The 24,129-nt window shown below is 34.8% G+C and overlaps 1 protein-coding gene across 3 annotated transcripts in view; it reads right to left on the bottom strand.

The window, feature by feature from the left end:
- fat2 (FAT atypical cadherin 2) overlaps positions 1–24,129 on the bottom strand; it is a 179,382-nt gene that overhangs the window by 42,854 nt on the left and 112,399 nt on the right. For all 3 annotated transcript variants that reach the window (XM_062039742.1, XM_062039743.1, XM_062039744.1), the window contains 9 exons: positions 18,621–18,854; positions 16,445–16,834; positions 14,219–14,430; positions 10,214–10,351; positions 9,871–10,014; positions 8,777–8,974; positions 6,222–6,822; positions 5,940–6,140; positions 912–1,066 (listed from right to left, as the gene is read on the bottom strand). In XM_062039742.1, coding sequence (XP_061895726.1) covers positions 912–1,066; positions 5,940–6,140; positions 6,222–6,822; positions 8,777–8,974; positions 9,871–10,014; positions 10,214–10,351; positions 14,219–14,430; positions 16,445–16,834; positions 18,621–18,854 — 2,273 coding nt within the window. The remainder of the gene's footprint in view (positions 1–911; positions 1,067–5,939; positions 6,141–6,221; positions 6,823–8,776; positions 8,975–9,870; positions 10,015–10,213; positions 10,352–14,218; positions 14,431–16,444; positions 16,835–18,620; positions 18,855–24,129) is intronic.

Raw genomic sequence — 24,129 nt, 5'->3', positions numbered from 1 at the left:
AAACAAATGTTCCACATATATATATATATATATATATGTATATATACATACACATATATATACATACACATATATATACACATACATATATACACATATATATACACATATACACATATATATATATGTATATATACATACACATATATATACATACACATATATATACACATACATATATACACATATATATACACATACATATATATACACATATACACATATATATATATATATATACACATATACACATATATATATATATATATATATATATATATATATATATATATATATATATATATATATATATATATATATATATAATCAATATAATTGGATATTAAGAGTATGTAAAAGTTGGACACCTACGTTGTTTACTTCCATGACGACCTCCTTAAAGTTTTGTAATCAATCAGAAATATCGAGCAGCTAAAATGTGCCAAACATGGACAAGTGTGGAGAGAGTGTTTTGCATTTTCCCCATCATGCATTGCAGGGTTTTTAAAGGGGTGTCATTTTGAATTATGTGTTGTGCTTGGACATTTTCTGTATTAACCATCAAGTTCAGTGAGCAGGTTGTGTTACGTGTGACCGTCTTTGTGGACTTTTTGCGTTGGTTAATTTGTGCCATGTTTGGATTGGGTCATATAGGTAAATGCCATGCGGTACACACTCAAATTTATGGACGTTGTCCTCAAGATGGCGGCAAGTTTGCAGCAATTAGGCTGGCAAAAAATGTAAAATGAAGCTGCGAGACAGATTACTTATTAGACTTGTGAGGTCTGGCGGGCTGTAGTTTGGACAACTCTGGAGTAAACCTGCTTAGAGATTGATCAACCATCTGAGAAAGCTGTCCACCCTGGCCCAGCAAGAACCTTGGCCCAGTCTTCAGTCAGTAAGATGCTCACCTGCAAGCTTCCCCAGTCTGTGCCGTTGGCCAACATGAGCAGACCTTCTTCCTGGAAGGTTCTGAACCTCAGGGAGAGTCTGAAGTGCTGCTGCTCCTCATCCATCCCGTGGAGGTACCTGAGGTAGGCCCGCTCTCTGAACCTCAGCGCCGACTCTGAAAGGACACCACACACCAAGTTGTTGATGATAATTGTGACCAAACCAGAACGGACACGTCCCTGACGAGATGAGACTGAGGACATCGAGTCAACATCTGAAGTCTTTGCTCAAACGCTCCATCTTGAGTTCATGAGAGCCGAGACGACAACGCCGTGAAGGTGGCGTCTGATCTCAGATGCGTGACGCATGACACCGCAGGAGGTACAGAAAGTGGAAGCAAAAGAAGGAGGAACAATCCATTGGCTGCAGAAGGTGACTTCTAATCGGAGACAAAATGGACCTTTTGAAGCTTCTGGATTGAAATGTCTCAAATGAATAATTGTTCTGAGGATGTGCAAGATGTTTATGCATGTAAAGTAGAGACTTAGATAGGCTGTTGTAAATATAAAATGTACTTATTATAGGCACAAGCTTTAGTGAGTTTCAGTGGTGGAGAAACAAAACTTGTCCTGATGTTGCTTACATTCATTTAATTTTTTTTAAAGTTGATTGTGTTTTGGTTTATTTTTTTTATTGTAGTTTTTTTGATTAATCTTACTTTTATTTATTCACTTTATTTTCTATTGTATTATTCGTTTTTATTAATTTCATCTTATTTTTTAAATTTTATTTTCAGCTTTAATGTAATTTTTTTTAAATTAAATATATATATTATTTTATTATTACATTTAAATTAAATATTTTATATCATATATTAAATGTATTATTATATACATAAATATATGTATTTATATTTAATAATATTACAAGTTTGTTACATTATTATTATTTCAAGTTGATTGTGTTTTTTTAGTGTAGTTTTTTGATTAATCTTATTTTTATTTATTCATTTTATTTTCTATTGTATTAGTTTTTATTAATTTCATCTTATTCTTTTTAATTTTATTTTCATCCATCCATCCATCTTCAACCGCTTATCCGGAATCGGGTCGCGGGGACAGCAGCTCCAGCAAAGACCCCCAGACTTCCCTCTCCAGAGCAACATTTGCGACTTCCTCCTGGGGAATCCCGAAGCGTTCCCAGGCCAGAGAGGAGATGTAATCCCCCCATCTGGTCCTTGGTCTGCCGCGGGGCCTCCTCCCAGTGGGACGTTTATTTTCAGCTTTAATGTAATTTTCTTTTTAATTAAATATATATTATTTTATTATTACATTTAAATTATATATATTATATTATATATTAAATGTATTATCAAATGTATCATTATATATATATATACATATATTTATATATATATATATATATATATATATATATATATATATATATATATATATGTACATACATATATATACTGTATATATATATACATACATATATGTATATACACACAAATATATACATATATATACACCGTAATTTCCGGACTATAAGCAGCACCAGCTAAATTTAGGGGAAAATACAGATTGCTCCATATATAAGCCGCACCCGACTATAAGCCGCAAGGTTTTGATGTGTAATTAGCGTAGTATATAGGGGTTCCTGCTACCACGGAGGGGATTGTCGGGACAGAGATGACTGTTTGGGAACGCAAAGCGTCCCATTTATTAACTATAAATCTTTCAATCATTTAATCAAACTTTCACATCTTTGACATGGCGAACAGCATTCGTGCAGAGTACAAATAATACAACGGTGCAAAGTAATACAAAGTGCTCGCATGTACGCTATCAAAATAACCAGCCAGAAAAGTCAGTCTTTAATCATCGTGTCATCGTCTTCCCCCTGCGTACTAAAACCACCGAAATCCTCTTCGTCGGTGTCGGAGAAGAACAGGCCGTAAATAAGCCGCACTCTTGTATAAGCCGCAGGGACCAGAACGAAGGGAAAAAGTAGCGGCTTATAGTCCGGTATATATATATAGATATATATGTACATATGTACAAAGTCAATTGGGGGTTGTTTGGTTATGGTATTTTTTTATTTATTTTTTGTCAAAAAAATACAATCATGTGTGCTTACGGACTGTATCCCTGCAGACTTTATTGATTTATATTGATATATAATGTATATATTGTGTTTTTTATGTTGATTTAATTTTTAAAAAAATAAAATAATAAAAAATAAAAAAATACATTATTTTTCTATTTTTTATTTCTTGTGCAGCCGCGGCCCGGTACCAATCGGTCCACGGAACGATTGGTACCGGTGGCTGGGGACCACTGGTCTAGCCGTCTGTCGCGTTTCTACTTGTATGGACTCTTCATTCATTGCTCAAAGCGTCGATTCATCCATTTTCTACCGCTTGTCCTTGTGACGGGGTCACGGGAGTGCTAGACCCTCAAAGTTTAGTCACTTTTACAGCCAAGTTTTCTATAGTCCGGGAAACAAGGCAGAGGAAAACAAATTGAAAGTACTTTTTAGTCCATCACATCTCAAAGAGGAGGGAGGGAAATGTCAGGATGAAGATAAGGTAATGAAGAAAAAACACAAAATAGTTTTATCTAATTGGATTTTTGAAATGAAAGAAGGTTCCAGAGGTCCAAACTTCATCTGCTTGTTAAATGAAAGACAGACGCTTCACTGCAGCGTCTTATCAGCCCGCTGCAGTCTCCTAAGACCAAACGCATTTCAGGCCAAAGAAATTCCCAAACAAGCGGATAATGATTTGATTCTGCTAATCCTCGCAGGAACGCCCACGCAAATCAGCAGGATAATCATGTGGCGCGGCCAAGCGCCTTCACGCCAACGTCCGCTCGTCAGGTAGGAGGACGCAGCTTTAATTGTCGCCAAATAAAAACAGCAGAGTGGAATGAAAAGAATGTAAACAGTCTTCTCGCCTCCGCGTTTGTGTCTTCAATCTTTGCCACATTATTTCAATGGTTTTTGGGCTATATTCTACATATTGTTGCCTATATTCTACATATTGTTGCCTATATTCTACATATTTTTGCCTATATTCTACATATTTTTGCCTATATTCTACATATTGTTGCCTATATTCTACATATTGTTGCCTATATTCTACATATTGTTGCCTATATTCTACATATTGTTGCCTATATTCTACATATTGTTGCCTATATTCTACATATTTTTGCCTATATTCTACATATTGTTGCCTATATTCTACATATTTTTGCCTATATTCTACATATTTTTGCCTATATTCTACATATTTTTGCCTATATTCTACATATTGTTGCCTATATTCTACATATGTTTGCCTATATTCTACATATTGTTGCCTATATTCTACATATTTTTGCCTATATTCTACATATTGTTGCCTATATTCTACATATTTTTGCCTATATTCTACATATTGTTGCCTATATTCTACATATTTTTGCCTATATTCTACATATTTTTGCCTATATTCTACATATTGTTGCCTATATTCTACATATTGTTGCCTATATTCTACATATTTTGGCCTATAAATGCATATAAATGTCCAAATGAACCAACAACTTAAATACTGTGGCATTTGCCACGAGATGAGACCGCAGAGTTCAGTATCGTGGCCACTGATTGGCTCAGCATTACTATAGTGGGTCTGGGTGAATTCCTGTGAGAATCCTGCGTCTGACTGAAGCATTAAAGCAATGGTGCTCAATTATTGTTTGTTATCGCCCCCCTGGGAGGTGGAAAACATTACGCGACTCCCCCCCACGGTTATAAACATTATCATTTGTCGATAAAATTGTTATAAGTACACCTCTGCATAGCTTTGTGTTTTTGATTGATTGATTGAAACTTTTATTAGTAGATTGCACAGTACAGTACATATTCCGTACAATTGACAACTAAATGGTAACACTCGAATAAGTTTTCAACTTGTTTAAGTCGGGGTCCACGTTAATCAATTCATGGTGTTCGTTATTGAAATTAAGATAAAGAAATATAGATCAACTTATGACACAGAATAACTTTATTAACATTGTTTTTAGTCTGTAACAGAAAAGATTTAGTGCATTAGTTTGCCTGAAATTAAAAACAAATATTCAATTTATGAACATTTCACAATCCCAAAAAAACAAAAAACATATTAAATTAAAATAAATTCAAATTGATCTGCAACTTTAACTCAGGAGCACCGTTACTTGTTTCCTGCACTTTGAACCCTGCGGCTTATCAAATGGTGCGGCTAATTTCCTTTTTTTTTTTGGTAATGCCCATAATGTTTTGTGTTGACTTGTTTTCATTCCACCCGAGCGGAGGACTAGAAAAGTGTGTTATTGTTTGTGCTAAGGCGCCATCTTCTGGACAAATTCGCTCACTGCAGGTATCGCAGATTGACTATGTACTTCCTGTTTGAAGGCCTTAAACCGGACGTCAAACTTTCCATAGCGTTTCTACTCGCATGGATTCTTCGTTCATCGTTTGTAAGTTTTACAATATAACTACAACAATTCTTACTTACTAAAGTGTCCCATGTGTGATGTCTGTCGGAGTGTTTTCACGCATATTTCTATGTGCTAACGTAATGAATGAAGCTAGCGTTGTCAGCATTAGCTAATATGCTAACACGTTTACGAGTGTCTGTGTTAGTATTATTAACTTAGTTTGGCAATATTTCACAAATTCCTCAGTAAATTCACCAATGACGATGACTTTTGTTTTGTTTGATCAGCATATATTTATATATATATATATGTACATACATATATATACTGTATATATATATACATACATATATGTATATACACACAAATATATACATATATATATACACCGTAATTTCCGGACTATAAGCCGCACCAGCTAAATTTAGGGGAAAATACAGATTGCTCCATATATAAGCCGCACCCTCAATTCCTCAGTAAATTCACCAATGACGATGACTTTTGTTTTGTTTGATCAGCCGTTTTACTGCCCTGTTAGACTTATCGGGTCTTCACATGGAAGCAAAAAGCATTCCTTACCGTTACAGGGGCAGACGCTCTCCCAGCTGTGCCTTGGCGTGATGTAGGCCACCCTGGCGGTGCTGAATTGGGTCACGGCGTCTCCCGCCAGGTGTACGGCGTTCCTGCAGCCCCGCGGCGGACACCCGCTGCCCAGACAGCCGTTGTGGCTCACCTTGAGAACGCTCAGGCCCAGAGAGTCTTCGATGTCCGACAGGACGCCTGAGCGAGGTCACATGACACATTGAAAGGTTTCTGGTCATGCTTCGGGCTCAGTTCAGTTCTGGAGTCGGCGAGGATCACCTGCTAGTTTGTTGGTCGGGAGAGGCCGGATGAGTCCACTCTGAGGCCTCCAGATGAGCAGAACCTCCAGAACCTGGGTGTGAGGCGGCACCTGCAGGCTGGCCAGGTGAAGGTCTTGCCTGACCAAACCCAGACCTAGACCCAGGCTGCGCTGAAGACCCCTCCAGTAATCGCCCAGAAACACCTCCGGAGAGACCTCAGCCAGCTGCAGGGTCAGGCCCGAGTCCAGCGCCCTCTGAGTGGCCGCCCACACGTGAACTTTGACCCCGGTCCAGACGCTGAACCTGCCGTCCGTCACGCTGACGTTGAGCGAGTAGGAACCCTCCCGCAGGTCTTCTTCCGCCCAGATTTTACCCTCCAGGGGGTCCACGGAGAAGCGCGGCTCGGCCGGGTCCTGGGAGACCAGCCCGTAGGCCAGCGTGTCCTGCGGGTCCTGGTCCGAGGCGTGGAGCCGGCCGATCAGGCGGTGAGCAAAGATCTCCCCGGTGGTGGTGATGAAGACCTCCAGGGGGAGGACGGAGGGGGGGTACTTGCTCTGCTCGCTGACCTTGATGGTGACCACGCAGATGGACGAGAGGGGAGGGTGACCACTGTCCGTCACCTGGAACACACAGCCATCTTTCTTAGTGTTTGGAACACACAGCCATCTTTGTTAGTGTCTTGGAACACACAGCCATCTTTGTTAGTGTCTTGGAACACACAGCCATCTTTGTTAGTGTCTTGGAACACACAGCCATCTTTCACCGTCAGTCGTCACTACTAAACTTTGCTTTTTTTACACTCAATTCATCCAACTCAATCTTGGGCCTTTGAGTTTTGTCAACTGAAGTTTTTTTTACATCAAATTATGTTGACAATTTCTTTGAAAAAAATTCAGTGTAAAAAAAATTCAGCGTGAAAAAACTTGTGTACAAAAATTCAGTGTAAAAAAATAGTGATACTAAATTCAGATTATAAAATTTCACTGTAAAAAAAAAATTCAGTGTAAATAATTCAATGTATAAAGATTCAGTGTAAAAAAATTTAGTCTATAAAAATTCAGTGTAAAAAAATTCAGTGTAAATAAATTCAGTGTAAAAAAAAATCAGGGTGTAAAAATTCTGTGTAAATAAATTCAGTGTATACAAATTCAATGTAAAAAAAATCAGGATATAAAAATTCAGTGTAAAAAACGTGTGTGTAACTAAATTCAGTGTTTAAAAATTAAGTGTAAATAAATTGAGTGTATAAAAATTAAATGTAAAAAAATTCAGTGTAAAAAACGTGTGTGTAACCAAATTCAGTGTATAAAAATTAAGTGTAAATAAATTGAGTGTATAAAAATTAAATGTAAAAAAATTCAGTGTAAAAAACGTGTGTGTAACTAAATTCAGTGTATAAAAATTAAGTGTAAATAAATTGAGTGTATAAAAATTAAATGTAAAAAAATTCAGTGTAAAAAAAGGGTTGCTGCCGCTGCTGATTATTCGCCATCGAGTTTGAAAAAGTTGGAAAGTCAGAAATCCCTAGGAACTACAAATCCCAGCTGTCTGAATGAGTGGATTTACTGACTCTTAACTTAACAACTTCGCTAAAACGACGTGACAAGGTGCTTGTTTTCAACCATCCATTTTCTACCGTTTGTCCCTTTTGGGGTGTTGGGAGATGCTGGAGCCTATCTCAGCTGCATTCGGACGGAAGGCGGGGTACATTTTTTCTTTTTAATCTAGGAGTGAAAATAACGCTGACTTCAGTAGCCAAAAGGGGAGCACAAGTCATGTGCTGAAAGATACAACCATCCCATCAGTCAAGAGCAGACATTGTTAAATTATTATTTTATGTTCTTATGTTGTTGTTCTTAAGTAATTATTTGAATATTGACTGTTTTTCCTTTTTCTTGAGTCACATTACTCTAATTTGTGTACCTTCACTTTAAACGGTTATTATTAAGTGTTTAATGCAGACATTGATACATCTTAATATTTTATCACGTACGTAGTTTTCTGGATTTGAACGTTTGTCTGTTTTTTTAGTAGGAAATCCACGCAACTCTTAATACACGAGGCCCCAGGTCGGTTTTTTTCATAGGTCATAAAATATATGTGAATTGTGAATTATATTTATATAGCGCTTTTTCTCTAATGACTCAAAGCGCTTTTACATAGTGGAACCCAATATGTAAGTTACATTTAAAGCAGTGTGGGTGGCACTGGGAGCAGGTGGGTAAAGTGTCTTGCCCAAGGACACAACGGCAGTGACTAGGATGGCGTAAGCGGGGATCGAACCTGGAACACTCAAGTTGCTGGCAAGGCCACTCTACCAACCGAACTATACCGCTCAATAATTATGGATATCGACCAGTAAAAATGTTTGTATCGTGATACAGTTTTCAGCCCTACGGTCGAGCCCTCGTCTCCAGGCTGGGATTACAGCACGTATACACGTCATGGAATCACATGTGATGAAGAAAGTGAGAAGCGACAAAAAGTTTTCCTTTTTCATGAAATAAAAGCGGCGGAGTGGCAGGTGAATGTGGAGAGGAAATCTGAAGCTGATATTACTGCAAACTGCCTCACCTGGATCTTAAGTTGGTGCTGAGCTCGGGTCTTCCTCCTGAGGGGGGCCGCCAGCGACAGCAGGCCCCCCTGGTCCACGTGGAAGCGGCGGTCCTCGTCGCCGCTGACGATGTGGAAGGAGAAGGGGGGTCCATTCCTGGGTGTGTCCTTGTCCGTCACCACCAGCTGGAGGACGCCACTACCCACCGACTCGTCTTCCTGCGGCACAAACACAACACAAGAACTTGATGCAGTCAGGTCAAAGTTCAATAGCAGACACATATATATATATATATATATATATATATATATATATATATATATATATATATATATATATATATATATATATATACACGTACACACACACACACACACATAATATATATATATACACATATACATACATATACGCATATATATATATATATACACATATACACACACGCACATACATATATATATATATATTTATATACACACACAACACACATATAGACACACGCACATATATATATATATATTTATATATATATATATTTAGTATTATTATTTATTTTTTAATATTAATATTAATATTATTATAAATTATTTTTTTTCTTCAATAATAATTAATTTAAAAATATATATTTTTAGGTCATCTCCTGGCAACTAAAAGGTGTTTTCTAACATGTTAACTGCTTTGAAAACAATCCACTATAATTGTTCTGCCAAATAATAAAATGTGAGAATTGGTGTGAATGGAATGGTCACACCAGGAAAAGGTGATGTGAGCGTCAGGTGACCAAAGAGTCACAGCTCTAAATATGAAATATAATGGACACAATGAATATAATAAATATGTATAATAAATTATAATAATAATAATAAATACATATTAAATATAATGGACACAAAGAATATAATAAACATATATAATAAATAAATAATAATTATAATAATAAATAAATATGAAATATAATGGACACAAAGAATATAATAAACATATATAATAAATAAATAATAATAACAATAATAAATAAATATGAAATATAACGGACACAAAGAATATAATAAATATATATAAATAATAATAATAATAAATAAATAGTAAATATAATGGACACAATGGTCACCTTTAAGTGCAGACTGTGTTCCACAGGTGAGAAGAGGGGTGGGTTGTCGTTGACGTCGTTGATGGTGACAGACACCACAACTGCGGAGGAGAGAGGAGGCTGACCTTCATCGGCCGCCTGCACCGTCAGAGAGTAATGAGGACGCTGCGCACGCACACACACACACACACACACACACACACACACACACACACACACACACACACACACACACACACACACACACACACACACACACACACACACACACACACACACACACACACACACACACACACACACACACGATTATTTACACATGTACATGGGACTGCTATGATATGCTGTGATGACACACACACACCTCCTCTCGATCCAGTCCGGCACAGACGCTGATCTCTCCGCTGCGAGGGTGGATGGCAAACTGTCGCAGAGGGTCGCCGCTCACGATGGAGTAACGCACCAGGCTGTTGACCGGCCCGTCTTGGTCGCTCGCCGTGACCTTGAGTGACCAGAAGGCAAGGTGGCGGGAGGATGAAAGGTCGTTATGTTGTACAGTTAAAGGTCAAACACAGCAAAATGTACGAAATGTTTGCTGCATCATCTCCTTTACACACAAGGACTGACTGCATATGTATATATATATATATATATATATATATATATATATATATATATATATATATATATATATATATATATATATATAAATATAAATATATATATAAATATACATACATACATACATATATATACATACATATACATACATATACATGCATATATATATACATACATATATACTGTACATATGTATGTATACATATACATACCTGTGTATGTATATGTATACATACATATGCATGTATACATATATACATACACACACACATATATATATATACACATATATAGTAAATATATATGTATACTGTATACATATGTTATATATGTATTGTATATACTGTATGTGCATAAATGTATAAATATACATTAGTTACAAAGTATTACTTGCATTAGTTACATTAACACTGTTAATGACATTACCTATAATTACTTCTTTATTTACACTACTTACACTACTAAGTGATACCTACAGTGGAACACACACACACACATATATATATATATGCATATATATATACACATATATATACAGTATATACACATATATATATACACAAATATATATATATATATATATATATATATATATATATATATATATATATATATATATATATATATATATACCGTAATTTCCGGACTATAAGCCGCTACTTTTTCCCCTCGTTCTGGTCCCTGCGGCTTATACAAGGGTGCGGCTTATATACGGCCTGTTCTTCTCCGACACCGACGAAGAGGATTTCGGTGGTTTTAGTACGCAGGAGGAAGACGATGACACAATGATTAAAGACTGACTTTTCATATACCGGTAGGCTGGTTATTTTGATAACGTACAGGCGAGCACTTTGTATTACTTTGCAGTGTTGTATTATTTGTACTCTGCACGAATGCTGTTCGCCATGTCAAAGATGTGAAAGTTTGATTGAATGATTGAAAGATTTATTGTTAATAAATGGGATGCTTTGCGTTCCCAAACAGTCATCTCTGTCCCGACAATCCCCTCCGTGGTAGCAGGAACCCCTATATACTACGCTAATTACACTATATACTACGCTAATTACACATCAAAACCCTGCGGCTTATAGTCGGGTGCGGCTTATATATGGAGCAATCTGTATTTCCCCCTAAATTTAGCTGGTGCGGCTTATAGTCAGGTGCGGCTTATAGTCCGGAAATTACGGTATATATATATATATATATATATATATATATATATATATATATATATATATATACGAGATCCACCCAGGAACAAGTCTGTATGAATCCCTTCCCCACTGTATATATGTACCACTGTAGGTATCACTCAGTGATAATTAAGATCATTTATGATCATTTACATCAAGTAATTAATGTTACATAAAGTAATTAATGTTATTATTAAAATTAATGTTGGTAAAGTGATTAATATAATTAACATGTGACTATTGTAATTAAAGACATTAATGAAAGTGTTGAATATAACAATGTAAATAATGCAACTAATACTAGTACTATTATAATAATATAATAAAATATGCTAACAATAATAAAATATAAAATAAATAAATATGTAAATAAAATGAGTAAATAAAATAAATGAATACATAATTAATTTGATTTATTCATGTTATTTATAAAATATTTTAAATATTAACATTTATTTTTTCCCAATCCAATCTAATCTAATTTAAAATAAAATAAAAACTCCAGCATAATGTTAAATTTATCTAATTTACTTAAATATATTTAGCTCTAATCTAAAACAATGTAATCTCATTTAATCAATTCAATGCAGTTATTTAAAAAAAAGAGTGACAACAAGATTAAAAACAATAAAAACAGCGTTAGCATGCTTGCAGCTAAGTGCTAAGCTAGTTAGCTTGATGACGTAGCAGTGCCGCTAACGCTGGTTCATCACTAGAAATGATTGACAGCAAGTAGAAGAACAAATGAGTCGTCATGGTAACGATGTGATGTGTCAACAAATAGAAAGTACTTTCATTTTCATACATATATATATATATATATATATATATATATATATATATATATATATATATATATATATATATATATACACACAGTGTATATGTTTTGAACGAGGAGCACAAGAAAGAAGGCAAAAGTGCTTAGAAGAAGACAAATGTCAGACGTGTGATAAGCAAGCCACCCAGCCGTGTTATTGCCACCTTATCCGCTGACGTGATGGTACTAACTGCACCCGCGTCGCACCTCCTGGATTTGCTGATAAAAATGATTCCGTGTCATGCGGATCTACCTCAGACATTCGCCAGTAAGCCCTTTTTATTGCCACCGTCCTCCGTATTTGTCTTGTAAGCACGACTTCTCTTTTCGCGTGGCCTGCCTGACTGTCTCCCACTTTCCTTTGTGGCCTCTCTGTTTTGGTTTCACTTTCTGTTGGCCTCCACTTGTGAACACGGGCTCCTTCACACGTCTTGGATTGGCAATCAGGAGACACACTTGTCCCTGGCTGGCCATCAGGAAGACCCTTAAGCCAGCTTTGTCTGGATTGTTGTTTTTGGCCTTTTGCTTTCTTCTGGCACATCCTAACCCCGAATGGAAGGACTTTTGGCTTGCACATTGCCTACCTGTCTCTATATCCTAAATAACATTTGTATTTATTTTACTTTTTTTGGCCACTTTAAAAAAACTAGTACTTTACTTTTTTTGGGATACTTTAAAAATAAATACTTTAAAAAAAAAATGTATTTAACTTTTTTGGCCACTTTTTTTTTTTACAATTATTTTCTTTTATTTATTTAACTTTTTTTTTGGCCACTTTTTTTTATTTTTACAATTATTTTCTTTTATTTATTTAACTTTTTGTTGGCCACTTTTTTTTATTTACAAGTATTTTATTTTATTTATTTTACTTTTTTAGGGCCATTTAAAAAATAAATAAAAAAAAAACAACTTTTTGGCCACTTTTTTTTTATAACAATTATTTTATTTTATTTATACAGTATATATATATATATATATATATATATATATATATATATATATATATATATATATATATATATATATATATATAATTTTACTTTTTTTGGCCACTATTATTACAATTATTTTATTTTATTTATTTAACTTTTTTGGCCACTTTAAAAAAAATAAAAAATAAATATATATATATATATATATATATATATATATATATATATATATATATATATATATATATATATATATATATATATATATATATATATATATATATATACACATTTATTTATTTTACCTTTTTGGCCACTTTTTTTTTTTTTTTTACAATTATCTTATTTTATTTACTTTTTTTTGGCCACTTTTTTACAATTATTTTATTTTGCATATATATGTGCATATATATATATACAGGTATATATATATATCCTGGGGTCACGCCAACAACCTGATTGGTTTTAGTTTAAATACATGTTTATCATTGAAAAGTGCTTTATGAATAAAAATGTACTTAATTTACTTACTATCAGCATTTTGAGGAAAACATCAGTAGAAGAGGACGCAAAATAGAACACTCGCGGCTCAACTTCATCTTCTCTTCTTTCCAGGTTTCCCCGCAAGTTCTGACTCAATCTTTTTTTTTACCATTTTTCCATCTAAACTCACAACAAATCCCTTATTCTCCCAAGTTAGAATAACCAAAAAGATGACATCATTAGACTGGAGAGCTCCATACTTGTGATTTAATGAAAGACGACCTCAGACTAGGAGCAAGTTTTCTGGGGTGTGGCCTCACCTTCATCACCAGGCTTCCTGGTGCGTCCTCTTCGGATATTTCGGCGCTGTAGTCGCCCCGCCCAAAAACAGGCGCGTTGTCGTTGACGTCGGTGACGTTGACCACCACTGTGGTGATGTCGGCCAGGGTCGAGCGTCCTCGCCTGCCCTCCACAGACACGTAGAACTCCCGGGAAACTTCAAAGTCCAGCGGGGCGGCGAGGGTCAGCAGGCCTGCGGGGGCACACGCTCGTTATTTTGGTTTTACCTCCTCCAAATAAACTATGCACTCTATTCATGTATTCAACTTGGAACTGTGTGTGTATCTCTATATATATATATATTTTTTTTTTTTTCTACCGCTTGTCCTACCTTGTTTACTTCCGTGACAACGTCCTTAAAGTTTTAATATTAGAGGTTAGTGTGTGTGTGTGTGTGTGTGTGTGTGTGTGACCAGTTTTTGTCCGTTATACATTCCCCACATGACCACCAGGGGGCCTCACAAGAAAAATCCACCCCAGGAATTTTCAATGGATTTTTTGTTTTCGGACACTTTTTTTTATTTTAATTTTTTCATTTGATCTATTTTTACTTTTTTGGCCACTTTTTTTCCATCCATCTTCAACCGCTTATCCGGAATCGGGTCGCGGGGACAACAGCTCCAGCAGAGACCCCCAGAGAGGAGAAGTAATCCCCCATTCTGGTCCTTGGCCTGGCCCGGGGTACTTTTTTGTGTTTTACAACTATTTCATTGTATATATTTTACTTTTTTTTTTTGGTCACTTTAAAAAACAAAAAAAACAAACAAACATTTTTATTTATTTTACTTTTTGACAATTCATTTTTTTTAATGAATTAAACTTTTTTTTGGGCCAGCTTAAAACAAAAATATATATTTCATTTATTTTACTTTTTGGGCCACTTTTTAACAATTATTTTATTTTAAGTATTTTACTTTTTTTGGCCACTTAAAAAAAAATAAAAAAATAAATACATATATATTTTATTTAACTTTTTTGGCCACTTTAGAAAAAATAAACATTTATTTTACTTTTTAACAACTTTTACAATAATTTTATTTTATTTATTAAACTTTTTTTTTGGCCACTTTTTAAAATTTTTAATTTTCTTTTATTTATTTTACTTTTTTGGCCCCTTTTTTTACAATTACTTTATTTCATTTGTTTTAATATTAATATTAAAATTATGTTCTGACGTTGATTTGACCGTTGAAATTTGATTATTTCCTAACCAATATTCTACAACACAAATACGACGTTGAAACAAAATGCATTTTAACAAAGTGTAATCAATGTTGCAGTCTGACCTTGATTTGACCATGGAAATGTGGTTATTTCCCAACCAACGACGTGGATCCGATGTTGGACACCAACGTTGTCTCAATGTACAAATACAAGTATTTTGCAAGGTGAATTTTAAAGGAAACGTACGTATAATGAAGGTTGTATCAATGTCTGGTGCCTGCTGGGTCGGAGCAATACAATGTTGTGCTTTTAAAGACACAATCACCAGCAGGTGTGCTTACAGCAGCATCCTGTGCCGGAACAATATTATGCAGCGTCACAATGCAATGAGAAGTATTATTAGCATAAATCAATGAGAGAATAAAGAGGCTGCCTTGGAGCGACAAATACGGTTTCAAGTGTGAATTCCACTCTGCTTGTTTTCCTGCCGAGAGGCAACTCAGCAGCACCCGGGAAAGAAACACATCAAAAAACATAACACATCACACGTTTTTTTTTTTTTACATTCAATTATTCATGAAAGAAAATGTTGTGAGCAAAAAGCTTGTGTTTAAAAATGTGGTTTGTTAAAATACATTGTTTTAAAATTCAGTGTAAAAAAAAAAAAAAAAAGTATATAAAAATGTGTTGCTTCAAAACTCACTTGTGGCAAAATGTGGTAATTTTTATACATTATTTTTTTTACACTGAATTTAAAACACTGTTTTAAAATTAAATTAAAAAATATGTGCAAAAAAAATTATTGTAGAGAATTTCAGTGCAGAAATATGTGTTGCTTTAAAACTCACTTGTGGCAAATTTGGTAAATTTTATACGCTTATTTTAGTTTTACACTGAATATAAAATACTGTGTTTGAAAATGTAATTTAAAAAATATGTGTAAAAACAGTACACAAAGTCTGCTGGGATAGGCTCCAGCTAAATAAAACTAGTCAGCTGGGATAGGCTCCAGCTAAATAAAACTAGGTTGAGGTGCTTCTTACCAGTTTTAGGCTCCAACAGGAAGCGTCCGTCCTGGTTCCCCGACAGGATGCGATAGACAACGGCGTCCGGCCCCGAGTCTTCTCTGGTGAGGGCCGACACCCTCAGCACCTCGGAGCCCACGGACAGAGACTCAGGGATCTGGGCGGTGTAGTCGCTGCTCAGGAAGATGGGCTGGTAGTCTTCCAGAGACACCACGTCCACCGTCACCGTGGCGACGGAGAAGAGTTGCCGGGGGAGGCCGCGGTCGGTGGCCTTCACCTTCAGCTCCAGACTGGACGGCGTGTCGGGGGTCAGGGGTCGCTCCAGGCGCAGGATGCCAGACATCTGGTCCAAGGAGAAGTAACCGCCGTCGCCCGCCAGGAGGGAATACCTCACCTCAGAGTTTACACCTGAGCACAAATTGACTGGCTTCAGTTGCAAGCTGGGGATTTTGCAACATCTACCAAGACAACTGACACCAAATACCAAAGTAAATGCTTGGAAGATCAGACTGTAACTACGTGCAGAACATTCCACTTCATGTAAAGTGGTGGGCCACTATAAATGATGTGGAAGGCGACTTTAAATGATGTGGCAGACCAAGCAAATGTTGTGGCCGACCACGTAAAATGATGTGAAATGCTATGTTAAAATTATGGTATGGGCCACTTAAAAATTATGTGGCATGCTATGTTAAAATGATGGTATGGGCCACTTGAAAATGATGTGGCGGACCACTTTAAATGACGTGGAAGGCCAGTGTGAAATTATATGGCGAACCACTTTAAATGACAAGGAAGGCCACCTTAAATGATGTGTAAGGCCACATTAAAAGGATGTGAAGGGCGGAATTAAATGATGTGGCGGACCACTTTAAATGACATGGATGGCCACTTTAAAAATGATGTAGCAGCCCACTTTAAATGACGTGGCAGACCACGTAAAATGATGTGACATGATGTGTTAAAATTATGGGATGGGCCACTTGAAAATGATGTGGCGGAGCACGTGGAAGGCCATTTTAAAATTATGTGGCGGACCCTTTTAAATGACGTTGAAGGCCACATTAAAATGAAGTGGTGGACCACTTTAAATGACAAGGAAGGCCACATTAAATGATGTGAAGGGCCAAATTAAATGATGTCGCGGACCACTTTAAATGACATGGCAGACCACGTAAAATGATCTGGCATGCTGTGTTAAAATCATGGGATGGGCCACTCGAAAATGAAGTGGCCATTTTAAAAATGATGTGGAGGACCACATTAAATGACATGGAAGGCCAGTTTAAATGATGTGGCAGACCGTGGAAGGCCACTGAAAATTGACGTGGGGGGCCAAATTAAATGACGTGGCGGACAACTTTAAATTATGTGGCATGTTATGTTAAAATAATGGGATGGGCCACCTGAAAATGACGTGGCGGGCCACATTAAATTATGTGGATGGCCCCTTTAAAAATGATGTAGCGGACCATGTTAAATGACTTGGAAAGCCATTTTAAAATTATGTGGTGGACCATCTTAAATGATGTGGAAGGCCACGGTAAAATTATGTGGCGGACCACTTTAAATGATGGGGAAGGCCACATTAAAATGACGTGGCGCACCACATTAAATGATGTGAAAGGCCACATTAAAATTATGTGGTGGACCGATACAAATGACGTGGAAGGCCACTTTAAATTGACGTGGCCTTTGTTTTAAATGGAAAAATGAGCTGCCAAGAAGCATTCGTTAGCAAACATGTGTATTTTATGTTGTACCTCTCAATTCAAGTAAAGACTCACCTGTTTTAGTGTGTGTGTGTGTGTGTGTGTGTGTGTGTGTGTGTGTGTGTGTGTGTGTGTGTGCGTGTGCGTGCGTGCGTGCAATAATTAGGTTTCAGTGTTGAAACACACTGAAGTGAAACTGAGGCTCATTGACGACAAGAATGAACAAGAAGAAGTGACTCATAAGAATTACTAGGAATTTCACAAAACACACACCCACGCACACACACGCACGCACGCACGCACACACATACACACACACATGTGGAATGAGGTGGGCGGGGCAAGAAGAGCCAGGTGTGTTACAATGAACACATTGGACTAACAACCACAGGCCTTGTCATCAAGAACCTGAAAGCACCTTTTCAAGGCGTGTTGTCAACAAATCCAGACCCGGTCCTGGTTCTCAGGTTCAAGTGGCCTACCTGCGTCCGGGTCTTTGGCGTAGAGGGCGGCGACGGGCGTGCGCACGGTGGTGTTGTCGAAGACGGTGACCTGGTAGCGGGCGGAGGAGAAGTGCGGCGGGTTGTCGTTGGTGTCCTGGATGTTCAGCAAGATGTCCGCCTGGCACCAGTTCCCCCCGCCGTCCGTGGCCCTCACCGCCACGCTGCACTGGGACTGTGTCTCCCTGTCCAGCACCGCCAGGGTGAACAGCTCACCTGAGGGGGGGGTTCAGCGTATTAGTGGCCACTCCATCAAACACGGTTCAGTATCGTGGCCCCTGATTGGCTCGGCCTCAGGCAGTTACTTTGTACTATAGTTACTTCCTTATTTACACTACTAAGTGATACCTACAGTGGAACACACACACACACACATATATATATATATATATATATATATATATATATATATATATATATATATATATATATATATATATATATATACGAGATCCACCCAGGAACAAGTCTGTATGAATCCCTTCCCCACTGTATATATGTACCACTGTAGGTATCACTCAGTGATAATTAAGATAATTTATGATCATTTACATCAAGTAATTAATGTTACATAAAGTAATTAATGTTGGTAAAGTGATTAATATAATTAACATGTGACTATTGTAATTAAAGACATTAATGAAAGTGTTGAATATAACAATGTAAATAATGCAACTAATACTAGTACTATTATAATAATATAATAAAATATGCTAACAATAATAAAATATAAAATAAATAAATATGTAAATAAAATGAGTAAATAAAATAAATAAATACATAATTAATTTGATTTATTCATGTTATTTATAAAATATTTTAAATATTATCATTTATTTTTTCCTAATCCAATCTACAGTAATTTCCGGACTATAAGCCGCACCCGACTATAAGCCGCACCAGCTAAATTTAGGGGAAAATACAGATTGCTCCATATATAAGCCGCACCCGACTATAAGCCGCAGGGTTTTGATGTGTAATTAGCGTAGTATATAGGGGTTCCTGCTACCACGGAGGGGATTGTCGGGACAGAGATGACTGTTTGGGAACACAAAGCGTCCCATTTATTAACAATAAATCTTTCAATCATTCAATCAAACTTTCACATCTTTGACATGGCGAACAGCATTCATGCAGAGTACAAATAATACAACGGTGCAAAGTAATACAAAGTGCTCGCCTGTACGTTATCAAAATAACCAGCCATGAAAAGTCAGTCTTTAATCAATGTGTCATCGTCTTCCTCCTGCGTACTAAAACCACCGAAATCCTCTTCGTCGGTGTCGGAGAAGAACAGGCCGTAAATAAGCCGCACCCTTGTATAAGCCGCAGGGACCAGAACGAGGGGAAAAAGTAGCGGCTTATAGTCCGGAAATTACGGTAATCTAATTTAAAATAAAATAAAAACTCCAGCCTAATGTTAAATTTATATAATTTAATTAAATATATTTAGCTCTAATCTAAAACAATGTAATCTCATTTAATCAATTCAATGCAGTTATTTAAAAAAAAGAGTGACAACAAGATTACTTTGTCACTTTGTTGAGTGTCTAAGTTGCTGTCTAAAATGTTAAAAAAGATATTTAGAAAGTCATAAACTGCTTTTTTATGCTTTAGCCAAGAAAATATTGGCTTTATAATGAATTATTACTACTTTGTAAATATACATGTCAAAAAGGTCAAGCTAAATAATGAATTTAAAATTAAAATCCAAATGTGAAATATAAAGGTTATGTAGAAGTGTTGAATCTAAAAATATATCCTAAATATAAATGTCAAATGTAAATGTTAAATATGGATGTTAAATCTAAATGTGGGACCTAAATGTTACATATAAATGTTATGTACAAGTGTTAAATCTAAATGTGAAATATACATTTCAAATCCTAAATGTTAAATATGAATGTTGATTTCAAGTGTTAAACAACCTAAACATAAATGTTGAATCTAAATGTGAAATATAAATGTTGAACCTAAACGCCAACACGCTCAAAGATGTCAAAAATCTAAATATCAAATCTAAATGTTGAAGCTAAGTATTACATTCAAATGAAATATAAATATCAAACATAAGTTACATTTAAATATTGAATCCAAATGTTAAATCTAAATGTTAAACATGAACTTTTAATCTACATCTTAAATGTAAAAAATTAAATATAAATGGTAAATACTAATGTTACTCTAAATGTAAAATCAAAATGTTGAATCTAAATTTAAATGTTAAATATAAATGTTAAATTTGAACGATAAATCTAAATGTTAAACCTAAATGTTAAACATGAACTTTAAATCTAAATGTTAAATCTAAACATTAAATATAAATGTAAAATAACAATGTTAACTCTAGATCCAAATCTTAAATGTTACTGTTAAATCTAAATTTAAATGTTAAATATTATAAATGTTAATTCTAAATGTTACATTTAAATGTTAAACATAAATGTTAAAAATAAATGTTAAATTTGAATGTTAAACAAATGTTAAATATGAATGTTAAAAACAAATGTTAAATTTGAATGTTAAATCTAAATGTTAAATATGAACTTTAAATCTAAATGTTAAATACAAACATTAAATATAAATGTTAAATAAACATGTTACCTCTAAATGTCAAATCCAAATGATAAATATTTTCAATGTTAAATTTTAATGTTAAATCTAAATTTAAATATTATAAATGTTAAATCTACATGGTAAATCTAAACCTAAATGTTAAATCTGAACATTAAACATAAATGTCAAATAAAAATGTTAACTCTAAATGTGAAATCCAAATGTAAAATGTTTATGTTAAATCTAAATTTAAATGTTAAATATTATAAATGTTAAATCAAAATGTTAAATTTAAATGTTAAACATATCTGTTAAATATGAATGTTAACAATAAATGTTAAATTTGAATGTTAAATCTAAATGTTAAATATGAACTTTAAATCTAAATGTTGAATCTAAACATTAAATCTAAATGTTGAATCTAAACATTAAATATAAATGTTTAATAAAAATTTCAAATCCAAATGATAAATGTTTTAAATTTGAATGTTAAATCTAAATTTAATTGTTATAAATGTTAAATCTACATGGTAAATCTAAGCCTAAATGTTAAATCTAAACATTGAATTTGAATGTTAAACATAAATGTCAAATATGATTGTTAAATATAAATGTTAAATCTAAATGGTAAATATGAATGTTAGATATTCACTGTTCTGTTACAAACAGAGAACAAATAAATGGAATACAACTGCTATGATATGAAAAGGGATAGGATCAAATAAGCTCTGCTTCTTCCTACTCCTTTTCAGACGTGTTGTAATGAAACAACTTGAAATATGTGACGCAACACATTGTCATCGTATTGTTCGAATGTTAGAAATAAACTGAACTAAAATACGAATGTTAAATATTCATGTCAAATTAAAATGTTTAATCTAAATGTAAATGTTAATTGTTAACTGTATTTATATTATTCACATGTGAATAATGCTGTATAATAGACTGTATTTATATTATTCACATGTGAATCAATCAATGTTTATTCATATAGCCCTAAATCACAAGTGTCTCAAAGGGCTGCACAAGCCACAACGACACCCTCGGTACAGAGCCCACATAATAATGCTGTATAATAGACTGTATTTATGTTATTCACATGTGAATAATGCTGTATAATTAGGGATGATACTCGAAACCGGTTTTCTCGGTTGTTCGATAAGAAAAGAACCGAGTCCTCGGACTCAAATCCCTTTTTGAGAACCGGTACCCGTTATCGAGACCACTATAGTAAAGAAAAAGAGTTGGTTCTTTATTCGAATCCCTGGGAACGAATCCCGTCCCGACCAGAAATGCTCCGTGAGACATCACAAAAAATGGCGTCACGTAGCTCAGTCATTAGGCACAGATAGCGAAAGCAGGAAAAAAATGGACGGGAAAAAGCGCTCCAAGGTGTAATAAAGTTCAAAACAAAAGGTATAATCCAATAAATAACTTTACTGAGAGATTTGAGCAGGGTACAAACTCATGACCAACACTTTTACGACCAACCGGAAACATAGCAACCAGGCTAGCAACGCACCTCCTTTACGGCAGCTGTCACAACGTTCTTAAAACAACCGCAGCACATACATATACATACAACATATATGACATCTCCCTTTTTTAACTTTCGTTTTTCTTTCCTTGTAAACAAAACAAAATCACACTTTATATGTGTTGTCTGTCTAATTATAAATAATGCAGATGAGGCGTGTTGGCTGAGTTCTTGACGTTTACTTTCACAGCGTGCTCATTCTTAGCTGCCGGGTGACGATATGCAACAACACTTTTTGGGGCTCGTCACTCCCGTTGCATGCTGGGTAGTGTAGTTGTTATATTCCCTAGCTCATAACATCTTTCCCCCTATAAAGAAATAATGTTAACTCAAAGTGTATTTCTTTTTTTAGCTTTAACTTTTCATTTTTTTAGCATATTATATCCACATTTGCAAAGAACTTTTCTCTTCATAGAATTTTCTTTCAATAAAGAAATAAAGTCCAAAAATGTCAAAGCGTCATAACAAACAGTTATGTCAAATAGCAGCAAAAATGCACTTTTTGGAAAGCTGTATTATTTTCAGTTTTGTGCCCAAGGGACTGATTTTATTTAAAACTATATTATTATTTATACACCTATAGTGATCACAGAGACAGCTTGTTTTTGTGTTACTGTATATATTTGTTTTTCTGAAAAAATCCCACTTAATATACTTTGGGTAACAACAGTCAATATTTATTTATTTCATTTTATTTTTTTAGGGGTGGTAACAGTCATTATTTATTTATTTATTAGATTAAATTATTTTCTTATATAATAAAAGTGAGCTTTTTTTAAACCAAATATTGTGTGTTTTTTTCCATATACAACAACCTATCTGGACTCCATAAGAGAATCGATAAGGAATCGGTTCGATAAGAGGATTCGATAATAGAATCGAACTCGATAATTTCTTATCAAACATCATCCCTATGTATAATAGACTGTATTAATATTATTCACATGTGAATAATGCTGTATAATAGACTGTATTAATATTATTCACATGTGAATAATGCTGTATAATAGACTGTATTTATGTTATTCACATGTGATTAATGCTGTATAATAGACTGTATTTACATTATTCACATGTGAATAATGCTGTATAATAGACTGTATTTATATTATTCACATGTGAATAATGCTGTATAATAGACTGTATTAATATTATTCGCATGTGAATAATGCTGTATAATAGACTGTATTTACATTATTCACATGTGAATAATGCTGTATAATAGACTGTGTTTATATTATTCACATGTGAATAATGCTGTATAATAGACTGTATTTACATTATTCACATGTGAATAATAGACTGTGTTTATATTATTCACATGTGAATAATGCTGTATAATAGACTGTATTTATATTATTCACATGTGAATAATGCTGTATAATAGACCGTATTCAC

Source organism: Entelurus aequoreus, linkage group LG28, assembly GCF_033978785.1.
Source record: "Entelurus aequoreus isolate RoL-2023_Sb linkage group LG28, RoL_Eaeq_v1.1, whole genome shotgun sequence".
Lineage (NCBI taxonomy): Eukaryota > Metazoa > Chordata > Actinopteri > Syngnathiformes > Syngnathidae > Entelurus > Entelurus aequoreus.
Note: the sequence above shows the minus strand (reverse complement) of the source record. Positions and strands in the feature narration are given on the sequence as shown.